The 13,505-nt window shown below is 42.3% G+C and overlaps 1 protein-coding gene across 3 annotated transcripts in view; it reads right to left on the minus strand.

Moving 5' to 3' along the window:
- Positions 1 to 1,365: 1,365 nt before the first annotated feature.
- Positions 1,366 to 13,505, minus strand: part of GSK3B (glycogen synthase kinase 3 beta) — a 156,081-nt gene continuing 143,941 nt past the window's right edge. For all 3 annotated transcript variants that reach the window (XM_053292761.1, XM_053292760.1, XM_053292762.1), the window contains one exon: positions 1,366 to 6,532. In XM_053292761.1, the coding sequence (XP_053148736.1) occupies positions 6,465 to 6,532 (68 nt within the window). In that variant the 3' untranslated portion in view covers positions 1,366 to 6,464. The remainder of the gene's footprint in view (positions 6,533 to 13,505) is intronic.

A 13,505-nucleotide genomic window follows, 5' to 3' on the forward strand; every position in this document is an offset into this window, starting at 1 on the left:
ACAACAACAAAATCTACACCAAAATCCTTGTTCCCATTTAGAATAGTTATCATCTGCTCAATTTATCTCATCTAATATCTTATACAGTTCAGAGATAATACCTTTGAGTCTTCAATTATTTTCTAAAAATTACTTTGATCTCTTAATATATTTCCATGTAATGTTTTATAAACCTACTCATACAATTAAAAACACTGGCTGACACCCAGATTAACATTGCATATACTGAATTATATTTTACACCTGCAACAGGAGAGGGGCTATTTTTGTGGATCCCTTCTGCAGCCTCCTGAAAATATGTCCCTGAGGGTCACACACCCTTCAGTGACATATTTTCAGGAGTTACTGTGGGCTTCAGGTGTGTGAAGATCTCATATGTGAAACATTCTTCAGAGTATGCAACCGTTAGATAACTAATGGTTTACCATCCTTTTCCTAATTAAATCCTCATATGCATTCATTTCTTTCTTTGTAACTAAATGTTTGAGGAGAACTAATTAAAATGAAAATCTGGTGCAGTGAATGCACAGCATATGCTAACAGGAGAGGGGGGAATTTAGTCTCTCTCACCTTCCTTCTGAAGCCCACTGTAACCTCTGAAAATATGTCCCTGAGGCTTCGTTAGTCTGGATGTTGACCTCTATCTTTTGTTAGGGACCTCTGCAAACTCCTTCATAAAAGGATTCTGAGGGCAATGTTTCTGTATTTTTTTTTACCTGTTCCATTAAGGTTTGTAGTTTTAGATTTTTTAATCTGTTCTATTGAGGCTTGTTGTTCTGTTGCATAAGAACATTACATATTTGAGAGCCAGCATGGTGTAGTGGTTAGAGTGCTGGACTAGGACCAGGGAGACCCGAGTTCAAATCCCCTTTCAGTCATGAGACTTGCTGGGTGACTCTGGGCCAGTCACTTCTCTCTCAGCCTAACCTACTTCACAGGGTTGTTGTGAGGAGAAACTTAAGTATGTACTACTTAGTATGTAGTACTCTGGGCTCCTTGGAGGAAGAGCGGGATATAAATGTAAAAATAAAAAATAAAAATATTTGGAAATCCCAACCCTCCATTTTATTTATTCTTAATCAGTATTTTCATAGATATCCTCTGGGTAAGAAATTCTCCAGGCAGATTACTCAAGTTACTCATGACTAAGTCCCATTGAAATTAATGGGACTTAAGCTAGTCATGATTAATTTGTCTCATTTATTTCAAAGGTGCTTTGTGATGACCAGCTGAGTTTGGATCCTGCCCATTTCTCTTTCCATTTGCAGTATATTCTGTTGCGTCTTCAAATAAAAATCCATAATCTGAACTGCTGGAGCTTGAAATAAAAATAAGAATTTGACTAAGAATAAATGAAGAGGAGCCTTTTTCGCAATATAATTTTTTTTATTGAAGCAGTAGTCACATGACTTTGCATCTAGCCTTTTAGAATAGTAACAGAATGGATCTGGCCAATCATCGGCCTGAAAAAAGATATTTTGTTTTTGCGCAAACAGACATCACGTTTAATACATACATTATCCAGGACTGAAACCCAGCTCAGAGATAGCAACGTGCCGATTTGTTGGAGGGAACAGCCTCACAAGACGTGGTTATGATAAACTCTTCACACCATCACCAAGTATCATTACTCAGGGGCTCAAATAAGGGAAGCACTTTATAAAATGTCTTAGCATGTCTTGTAGGTGAGCAGTAAAGTAGGGGCATCTGTATTATGATCACTGTGAAGAGATTCTTCCTTCTCTCTACCAAACAAAATGGCTTGGTAGAAGACAGAAGCTGTTATCACTTTCAAAATTATTATAGATTAATACAGACCAAACATGCTAATTCCATGTTTTTTTAATATATATATATTATAAAGATTTAAACCCACCTTTTTGGTCAGGGGATGGTTCTGGAAAAAGGTGAACAGAAACAGAAGAAGAAAGTTAAAGAAGGTGGTGGACAGAAATGGCCAGAGTTTTGAAATAAAGACCACACACTTTGTATTTTTAAATTTCATGTCCAGGCTAACCTACTTTTTATTTAATGCAAATTACAGTACCAGTTAACTATTTCTGAACCAAGTTACACAGAACAAAATGTATTTACAAAGGAGCAGAAGGGAGGAGGTAAAATAATAAAACATTAAGCATACTTTCCACAAAAGAGTTTATATTTAAAAAGGAAAAAAAAATCAGTCACAGAGGCATTCAAGTAGTAATAATGTTATACATGTTTTGCTTCTTCTTTGAATCAAGACAGCTTTGCACGTGTATGCAATAGTTTGTATACAACCCACAGTTCATTTTATATATATTTTAATTTTCTGTTTTTAAGATGGAAGTGATCACACTAATTGTGTGTGCAAGCCCAAGTGATCTATCAGCAATATAGTAACAAACTTTACAGGCAAGCATATTTATATATATAAATGGTTATTTATATATATAAATTGTTTTTCCAAAAAACCAAGAACAACTACACAAGGAAGGAAGATACGTATTTTCAAGCAACACATCTAGGTACTAGTCTTAATATGCCCTTTCATTTTGCTGTTATTGCCTTATTGCAAAATGAAGCAAGAAATTTGAAACGTTTGGCTAAAGCCCCTATAGAAATATCAGAAAATTCTAAAATTATCTGATGCTTATATCTGAAAAATGTATATCTGGGCTGGATACTAAACTGTGCTTTTTGTTACTGGTTTTGACCTCCAGTGGCTGAGATTTCTAATGGAGAAAAGTGTATTGGTTAACATTTCTTCAGAAGCATTACTAGTCTGGAGACTTTTCAAATGAACATTAATTACAGACATCTACCATCACTTGGCTTATTAATAAAAAGGAACTATGTTCAAGCATCAGCTAGAGTTGTGTAGAACATTCTCTTTTGTTTATTTTGTTCTCTTAAGAAAGATACACAGAAACTAAGATAACCAGTGTCTTGATTGACATTCAGTTGGGGACACAGAAAATATAATTAATGCCATCCTGGGGACATGCACAGTTGCAATGCAGACAAAGGGTAGATTGAGAGACCATACAAATACTTCATTTAAAAGCAAGCCACAAAAATAAAAATCTGAGTGGACTGTCAGAAACAAAATGCTATCACTGACCTTTGTGTCACCAGAAAAAGTGCAGCCTCTGCCTTACTGGAATGAACACAAGATGGTTACAACAAAACAAAACAAAAACCAGCAACCTTTGGTTTGATAAAAAAGTTTAGCATTTTGCCACTGAAGACAATCTCACGTGGAATACTAACACGGTAGGACACACACATGAGCAAAGTTTCGAAAGCAAGGCCTTCGTGCTGGGGCACAAAAAATTAAGATCAACTTCAAAATTACTCTATGGGGGTGAGGGGGAACATCCAGGGGGGAGGGTGTCTGGGAGAGGGAGGGCAAGTGGGATTTTACTGTGACGAACAAACCCTCAATACCACAGATTAATCTCTGGCCAAACAAGCAAGATTTCTAGCTCCGTAAAAAACAGAGGGGGAAGAGGGAGGGGCGGTCTAGATCCTCATCCTGCCCCTACCTTTATTGCAGCCTCTTTGCAAAGCCTGATCCTGCCTCTACAGGGAGACTGAGCCAAGGCTTCCAGAAGCTGCTTATAAGAAGTCTTGGCAAATGTACTGGGTGGTATATGCAAGCAAAGTGTAAACTTGCCACTTAGTTGCCAAGAGAGCAAACATCAAATGAAACTGGTCACTGCTATTCTTAGGTAGGGAAGGGAAATTTTAAAACCTACAAAAAAGCCATGGCTTGAAATAAAACAAGTTATGGATGTAGTTTATTTTAATTATGCTGCTGACCATGGAATTGCTGAAAGAAGGGAAGCAAAGATATTTAATGTGTGAGGCATCCATTACAAAAAGGGTGAAAAAGAACTTCAAAAAATCATAGAAGCAAAGGCACTCCAAACTATATAGATATACTATACATCGCTAGAGTTATTGTTACAATAATACAGGCCGGTTATCTACTGTACAGAGTTAGAACTATATGGCTTTAAAAAGCTCGTCTACATTTTGTCTGATTATTAAAACAGAATAACTGCCCTGAATGGTAACTTTTTGCTCATTAACAGCAGTTCCTGGGTCCACATATTTACATACAAAGCAATAAAACTCAACATGTTTAAAACAACTAATGTACAAACTTGAATTTGGTGAGGAGCTTTTGTCAGTTTATTTACAAAAATGGTTCGAAAATTCTGGATCTAAATTTGTATAAAACTTTGTTTGCAGTCCTGCCATGATCCTCAAGAAGATAAAACTGTCCAGATCCTACACGCACACACACACACAAAATAAAAAAATTAAAAAGAATTAAAGCTTTTAATTCTTCTCCCCTGCTAGCTTCAAACGAAAAGAACAATAATGCCACTTCTAAGAAGACCCCATTGTGCTCTCCTGAGCTCAGACTCTCCCTGCTGCCAGCCGCTGCAGTACGGATCCCTCTGCCACTGCCCTGCTTGTTCAAGTGTCTCCTGAGCTTTGATCATGAAGGCTGGATGTACAACATGGAAGACACTTATGGACTCATTCCCTGCAGCCAGTTCCCCCTCCAGGCCTCCCACAGGTTCTTTTGTAGGAAACATCGAGTATCTGAACCAAAAAGGGTTTTCAGACTTGTGACCCTTGAAGTATTGTAGTAACTGAAGTGGATCCTCTTTCCTGCCATCCTGTCTGCTGGGCAGGTGACAACCCCCTCCCCGGAAGGCCCCTAGGGTGAAGGAGGGCCGGCTCACCTCCTCCTGCCAATGCCTTCGTGCCCAGGGAGCAAACGAGGCCTAGGAGGAAGGCCCTGAGTCCACAAGTCTCCTGCCGTCCTCAAAGAGGTGCTCTACAGCCAAAATCGTTCATCGCAATGCAAAAAATTGACCAGTGAAATAAACTCCCAAGAGCACGAAGATGACAAAGGTTCATTTGGATGACTATATAAGGCCTAGTTGGGCACATCTCCCAAATCCGAAAGGAAAAGTCAAAACAACCGATTTCTGTTGCTGCACTAGCAATGGCATTCCCACTCGCAACCTTATTAGAACCTTCCAAGGAGTATTGCTTTAACTTCAGAAACAGAGACACTGACTTTTTGCCACTACAAAAATAACTCAGGACTGACACTATAAACAGGCATTTCTGATACAGTCAGACTGGTTATAGATTAAACAATAAAAATAAAAAGCAGCACTGTATCTATGTATATATTTATAATATATATATATATATATATACACACAAACACACAGACACACAGACACACACACATTTAGCTTTCTATAACTGAGGAGGTGCAAGTAAACTGATGTGTCTACTTTATTAATAGCCCACGATCGTGAAAGCATAACAACAGCAGCTGCTGAAAAGCAATAAATAAAAATGAGAAAGAAAGAGGTTGAAAAGGTGAAATTAAACACAAATTCTAGGCTTGGACTTACATGTTGCCTGTAAAATAATGTAGTAACTTGAAAAACTAACTGTAATGAAAAGATGATGTCCATTCACATTATAATTCCTGGCATTCAGGAAAGAGGCCAGTCTCAAGTCAGAGATGGGGTGGACAGGGGGGCAACGTGCCCTGTCCCCTGGCTTCCAAGCCCTTTTCTGCACCTGGAGGAATATGTACACCTGCGCCTCTCGACGGAAGGCAGCAAGTGACTGGCCAAGGTCTCTTTTGTGCTTGACAGATCCCTTAATGTTTCATTCTAGAAGTTTAGGCTAGGTGAACGAGCATCTTTAATTTAAGCTGATAGTCTCTGGGCCCCTATGTAACTTGTGTATCTGCAGGGTTTTCCAAAGCTAGACGGATCAAGAGCTGCCCCTAATTACTCTAAGCGTTATTCACACACTAAAAGTCCTCTTCCCCACCCTCCGCCCCACTCCCGCAATTCCGTTTGGCAATTCAGCATATTTTAGCACCGCACTTTGCACTTCCTCTCCCCAACTCCAGCCCAAAGACAATTAAGGTCTCCAGCGTATGATATTCGAGATGAGCAGCTCCTGCTAAGCTCCTGACCAAATTCAAGTTGTGCATTACATCAAAAGTTGTGGAACTTCACTTAAAATACAAGGCTTTTAAAAGGAGCTTCAGCAGAATGAGGGTTTTCCTTCTTTGTGTTGTGGGAGAGGCATGAGTCACGATTCCTGATTCTGAAGTACACACAACAGCAACTGTTTGAAATTCAAAGATTGTCATGGGAAGAGACACTGGTGTATTCTATTGCTTCACCTCATCTCTTCCAACCCCACCTATTCCCCTGCCCCAAAGAGCCCACAGAGTGAGGATACAATGAAGCTGGCTGTATTTATAGATATTTTACAAGGTTAAATAAGAACAATTAAAAAAAAAACACTATAATGAACAGGGTTTTCCTCTTTTTAAAATTTTCTTTCCAAATGTGACCAGTGTTGCTGAGCAAGACTCGAATTACTGGCGATTGTTTCTGTACAGGTTGCTGCTTGTGACCAGTTCAGGTGGAATTGGAGGCTGATGCTGAAGCTACGTTATTGGTCTGAACTCTGTCTCCCGCGTTAGCATCTGCAAACATCACAAAAGAAAGCAAAGAAGTCAGTTGCAGGGTGGAAACGACAGGTTTTTGGGACAGGCTCCTTTTCTGTCATTTGACCCAACCAAGGCTAAGGGAAGGCAGGGAGGAGGCAAAATATCAACTAGAAACAGTGTTCCTCTACAGGGAGGCTTCTTTGGCACTTAGAGAGTCAAAAGATATTGAGTGCACAGTGTCGTTCCACTATAGCTGGACCTGCCCGACAAGTCACAACTGTTGAAAAGCAGTAATAAGGTCTGAGGATAAGCATGGCCTTCATACTCCACACTGCAGTAGGCAGGAAGGCCATGTGGCTGATTGCTAGCCAGAAGAGCAAACTTCTTCCCACATACTTCTGTGAGGCCTTTTAGGTGTCCCACCACCTTCCCAAGTCTGGCTGGAGGTGGTGCGGGCGTGAGCCTTCTCTGCAGTGGCCCTGGTTCTCTGGACATTCTGCCCTTTGATCTCCAGCTGCCCCCCCCCCCATCCCATCTTAAGCAGAAAATGAAGATGCTCTTGTTTCAACAGAGCTTTGCTAAGGTTTTATTATTACTCATGGCTGCTTTGGTATGTCTTGATCATTGTTGGTTTGACAACAATGATCAAACCTCACAACTTTTCACTGGGATTAAAAACAACAACAACAATACAAAACCACCTTTGTCTGTGCTACTTGCAATCATGCATCATTTCCCCCTCCGTTTTTTTTGCTTTCCTAAGCTGAGTCTAAAGCAAAATTAACCAGCAAGGAGGAAAAGGCAGAGGGAAGACAGGAGGAGGAAGAAAAGAAATATTGATTTCTTAAAGGGGGAAAGGGGGAGTTCCCCTTTCCCAGCTCAAGGCTTGCTGGGAGCTGAGAGCACTGGAGACAATCGGGGTTGGCCATGGAGACAATCAGGCATAGTCTCTTTCTCCCCCCACCCCTGAACAGGTTGTTGATGGGCTCTAAAAGCATTGGAGACTATTGGGGTTGGAAAGAAGAGCTTTTGCAAGTCCTCACGGTCTCCTCCTCTCCCCACCCCACAGTTTACTGCTGGGCTCCATGTGGCTGGCACAGCCACGCTAGGGCATTTTTATCTTCTGAGAAGATGAAAAGCCTGCAGGGAGACTGCCGGGGGCTCAGGCCTCAGATTATGGTTAGATCTCCTTTGCCTTCAACTCTGCCCTTTGCCCTGCCGGCCTTGACCCAAAGAGTTCAGCAGATTTCGTTTGCAGTGCAGAAACAATAACAAGTCTTTGGGTCATGTGGGTCATTTTGATGTGTGGTTTAGGGGCAGGTAACAAACTCACTGCACAGAATCCTGTCACCAGGCTGCTCTCCTCCTGAAGCAACTCAGGAAAGTGGTGCTTGGTGGTGGCTGCTACTGGGTCCCAAACAGGCCATTTCCAGTGCTACCTGCTCTGCCTCAACACAGGGGTCATCCATGGTCTGCAAAGGTAAATCTTGCCTCACCAACCCTTTGGAGTTCTTTGAGAATGTCAACAAGTGTGTGGATCAAGGTGATCCAGTTGACATAGTCTACCTGGATGTCCAAATAGTGTTTGACGAAGTTCCTCATCAAAGACTCCTGAAGAAACTTAGCAGTCATGGGATAAGGGGACAAGTACATGTGTGGATTGCTAACTGGTTGAAAGACAGGAAACAGAGGGTAGGTATAAATGGAGAGTTTTCACAATGGAGGGAAGTAAGAAGTGGGGTTCCCCAGGGATCTGTACTGGGACCGGTGCTTTTTAATTTATTCATACATGATCTAGAAGTAGGGGTAAGCAGGGAGGTGGCCAAATCTGCAGATGATACCAAACTCTTTTGGGTAGCGAAATCCAAAAAAGATTGTGAGGAATTTATTTCTAGAATTTATTTCTAGACTGTTGAGATGGAATGAAATTTTCATCCACATGCAAGTCTATTTTGTCTATCAACTGACCTTCGGCCTTTTGTGTGTTAATTCTGAGAACCATGACTGTTATAATTTGACTGAGCTGCCCCAGAAATAAAATAAATGGCATTTAGCCTGCACTGTGAATAAACTGATGATCAGGCAGGCAGACAACCACAAAACCGTCTGCTGACTTACCACTCTAATGGGGAATACGCCATTAGAAATGAATGGTTTTTATCAACCTTCTTGCCTACTCCCAGTTTATTTAGCTGAAGACCAATACTGACCTCCTCTAGTGCTTTCTTGTCAGCAGTTTCTCAAGTTCTTTGTGTCAATGGTAGAACGTTTAGAAATGTGTGTATGTTTTTAAGGTAGCTATTTTAGGTGTAAGGCAGAGATTCTCAAACTGGGGGTTGGGATCCCCCAGGGAGCCCCAAACAACTTAAAAGTGGGGGTGGAAATCATGAAGGAGCTGTCAGGAGGGCAGGGGCCTTATCTGACCTCTCCAAGGTCTGGAGACAGTCAGGGTGACAGGAGTCAGATAGAGACAGAAGCCAGCAACCACTTGGCTCCTCCACCGCTCACAAAGCCAAGGGCAGGCACAGCAGTGGCACTTCTTTGGCTGAAGAACCAGGGAGAGAGCGCTCTCTCTCTCTCTCTCGGAAGACACGCCCTGGAAATCACCTAGGGAATGGCCAAAGAAATGTCACTGCTGTGCCTGCCTCTGGCTCTGTGAACAGTGGAGGAGACAGGTGGGGTTCAGCTTTCTGTCTCCCTGTCCACCTCCCCAAGCTTTGGAGAAGTCAGAGCAGCTCTTCACTTGAAGTTCTCAACAATGTCTCTTCCTGAATGTTTGGATGAGTGTACAAGCTGAGCACAAAGAATTAAATGAGAAAGCTATGCAAGTACCAACTCCCTTGGCTTGATTCCTACTTGTGTGAATCAGAGTTTTCAGTAGTTGCTGCTATAAAAGAGCAGCTGTTGACAGGAAGTCTCAGATGCAAAGTCCAGGTCTGAAAAACTAAGTTGGAGCAAGCAAGCAAGCACATCCTTATTTAAATGGTAAATGTACTTTATCTACCTAATCAAATCAAGGGTTGACATCCTGACAAAGTGTGAGTGCTCCTTGGCTCCTATCAGTGAAGCACTCTTCTGTCAGAATTGCTGAGTCTTTAGGGTATAAACCCACTTCCAAAAAGTGCTCTATCTTGACTTTCAGTAGGGTGAATGGTCAAGGTGGCCTCAATTCCTGGGAACAGTGGCGTGGAGGTAAATCCAAGGGAAGGTAAGTAAGGGTGGCAAAGCTAATCAAAAATTGGACCACAAATGCTGAATGATATCCACATACTGAATGCTTAATGGAACGGAACACAGACACTTTTTGGAAGTGGGTTTATGCATTAAAGACTGAGCATTTTTGACAGAAGAGTTGAACACCTTCCATCTTATCTGAATATCGATGATGGGCATCAAGGAAGTCTTGCAGCAAAGCTTAAAGTTCAGGTAGGCTGAACTGCCTAAGGGCAGAGCTCACTATGAGTGTGAGGCTTATCTTCCCAGAATGATCTAATTAGGAAGTTCTAGTCCTTAAGGTAGGAAATAGGTTTTGCGCTTGAACAAGGAGATTGCTCTGCTGAGGAATTTCTTTATTAGTGATTACCTTTACTTTCCTGGGGACAGTTGCTTAGGGTATGCATACCAGACTTGTTTGCAGTTGCTCTAGGTCCCCCCCAAGTCATCCGATTTACTCAGAGACTTGCTCAGCCCTTTTGTTATTGTTATCAAGTATGACAGAGGGGCAAATCTTCTCTCAGCTTCTATTGTCAAATGTTTCATTCTGTTTGGTCTCTGGTGCTGTCAACATGGATCTGAAAAAGTCCCGGTACTGTCTGGGAGACCCATAAGCATATTGTCTGGGCTGAAGAGGGGGTTACTCCTAACAATGAAATGGCAATTTATCTGTAAAATGTTTTTGTTCTATGCCTGCTTGGGTGGTCAAGGGAAGCATATCCAATCTGTCCGGGAAGCACAGCTTCTTGATTCTGCTTGTTTTGTGTAGGCTGCAATTCAAACCATTTGCCTCTTTGTGCAAATGACACAAGACGCATATTCTTGCTGCTGCTCTTTTCTGGTTATGCGGCAGCTGCTGTCTTGTCCTGGTTGCCCACGAGGCAGAGGAAAGTTCAGTCTGCAGGACCATGGAGAGGTCCAGGGGAATACACTGACTCAACACTGAGCAGAGCAAACCCTTAAGTACTTCTGAGCCCAGACTACCCCTCCTAGGCTCCACATCCCTCCTTGGGGAGGGGAAGCCTTAGGAGCCTGGCAGTCCTCCGTTGCTCTACCTGCTCCTGCAGAGCTTGTTGTCAGCACCGGCATGCAAACGTTGGCGGGGAGGGGGGCAGTGTAAGAGAGGAAAGCTCAGTAGTGGCTTGGATCCTGCTGCCCCAGGGACTCCAGGCCCCAAGGGAGTTTCCTTGGGGGATGCCAGCCCCATGGCTTTCTGAGCACTGTTGTCATGATCAAGGCCTGGGGCTAGTGCTGGCCTACCTCCTAAATGTCCCACTCCAGGTTGCTACTGTGCATGGGGGCTGGGCCATGACAGCTATACTGTGCAGATGTGGTTGTTAGACCTGAATCTGTGCTCAGGTTTCTCATAGTGCCACTGCCTTTGGGCAGCAATGTTTTATACAGGAGGACATCCTCATTCCGGCTGAGTGTATTGTACTAATATAGTTCATTATGTTTGACTGACTGACAGCATTTCCTTTTTTAGCTATCTGGGAGGCTTTGTTTTGCTTTAAAGAAATACGATGAATATTATGATGTTATGATGAATATATTTTATTTAGTTAATGTAATTCATTTATTCATACACAGACACACACACAGTATCAGGCTAGCTCCCAGGCTCTAAGGAAACAAATAACGGAGATTCCTGAGTGGATTTCCCATCTCTTTAAATTTTAGCAAAGAGCAGTCAGGTGGGCTTGCAATTGTGTAATCAGTCCCTGTACCTTCATGTGGGAAGGGAGAGCTGGAATTGCAGAGAATCATACGCACAAAGCATTCAGATTAGACTTGTCAAATGTGTGCACACTTTGGAGTCCCCCAATTTTTATGTTCCACATTCCTTGTTCATTGAAATCAATCAATCAATCATTGGGGAGAAAAGAGACTGTGTTACAAAGCAATCTCCCATGTACTAGGAATTACAATGTCTAGGTTAACATTGAATCCAGAATATGAATCCTCTACCTCCACTTGCTTCCATAATTACAATCACCAATACAAATTTAGACTGAAATCTGCACTCTGTGCATAAAAAAACCATTTACAGGTATACAGCCAGATGTCCTGCGATTAAGATTTGAACCAATGGAGGGAATCACTACTTGATTTCAAGTTCAATGCCCAAAGTTTGGGCCTTCACGACTGCATATCACCACACATTTTGTGATTTTCAAAAGGTGTACAACCTGGCAAAAAGGTAATGTTCCCCTTTTCTTGGCCCAGTGTGTGAGATGGGCTGAGGTGTGTTCCAAATTCATCCTCTACTTTCTTCTCTTACCTAATCCGTGACTGAAACAATGCTTCAATGAAGATTTGGATCTCTCTGCGGCTTTCGATACTATTGACCACAGTATCCTTCTGGAGCATCTGAGGGGGTTGGTAGTGGGAAGCACTGCTTTGCAGTGGTTCTGCTCCTACCTCTTGGGCAGATTCCAGATGGTGTCCCTTGGAGACTGTTGCTCTTCAAAATATGAACTTTTATATGGCATCCCCCAAGGCTCCATGTTGTCTCCAATGCTCTTTAATATCTACATGAAACTGCTTGGAGAAATCATCAGGAGATTTGGTGCAGAGTGTTATCAGTATGCTGATGACACCCAAATCTATTTCTCCATGTCAACATCATCAGGAGAAGGCATAATCTCTCCGAATGCCTGCCTAGAGGTGGTTATGGGCTGGATGAGAAATAACAGGTACGCAGTCTGGCTGTGCTTCTGGATCCTAACCTCTCCCTGCTGTTCCAGGTTGAGGCGCTGTCAGAGGTTCTTTTTTTCTTTTCTTTCTTTGGCTGATATGCCAGCTGCATCTGTTTCTTGGTACATAGGCTGGTAACCTCCAGACTTGACTACTGCAATGAGCTCTATGTACATAATCCAGGAACTGCAGTTGGTCCAGAATGCTACAGCCAGGTTGGTCTCTTGAGTCATCTCAGAGAGACCATATTACTCCTATACTAAAAGCTACACTGGCTGCCAATAAGTTTCTGGGCAGAATACAAGGTGCTGGTTATAACCTATTAAGCCCTAAGTAGCTTAGGCCTTGGATATTTAAAAGAACATCTTCTTTGCCGTGAGCCCCAATGCCCAATGAGATCATCCGGAGAGGTTCGTCTGTAGTTGCTACCAGCTCATCTGGTGGCCACACAGGGATGGGCCTTCTCTGTTGCCACCCCGAGGCTCTGGAATACACTCCCTGCTGAAACAAGAGCCTTCCCATCTCTGACAACTTTTAACAAGTCTCCAAAGATTCATTTTTTCACCCAAGCCTTTTAATTTGATTGTGGTTATAAATTGTTTTAAGGTTTTCATTTTAATTTGTTTTATGTTGTAAACTGTCCAGAGATGGAAGTTTGGGGCGGTTTACAAATTTGAGAAATGAATGATGAATAAATAAATATATAAGCAAGCAAGCTAGCTAGCTTATCTGTAGTGAAACAAATTATGTTTAATTCCATGGCCATCCGTAAAGCTTTTATCATAGACTGCGCCTTATTACAAATCCGAGCATCCAGTCAGTTTAGATTCCCTATCTGTGGCAAACCTCTGACTAGAGGCCTGGGGAAAGACTGGGATTGTTTCTTATCCATGTGCAGATCATCAAAGTTTATCATTTGGAGGGTAGGGCATATATGGCTTTATCAAAGAGAATGACAGATGGAGCTGGCATGGGGGTAGATGGGAGGAGTTTCAATGGCCACACCTTGCCACACCCCACCCCAACTCTGGCAACGTCCCACCGTGCTGACCTCCATACACTGTTGTGCTTTTCCTAGCACTGGAGAGAGGAGAGGAGA

Source organism: Hemicordylus capensis, chromosome 2 (assembly GCF_027244095.1).
Source record: "Hemicordylus capensis ecotype Gifberg chromosome 2, rHemCap1.1.pri, whole genome shotgun sequence".
In the NCBI taxonomy this organism is placed as follows: Eukaryota; Metazoa; Chordata; class Lepidosauria; order Squamata; family Cordylidae; genus Hemicordylus; species Hemicordylus capensis.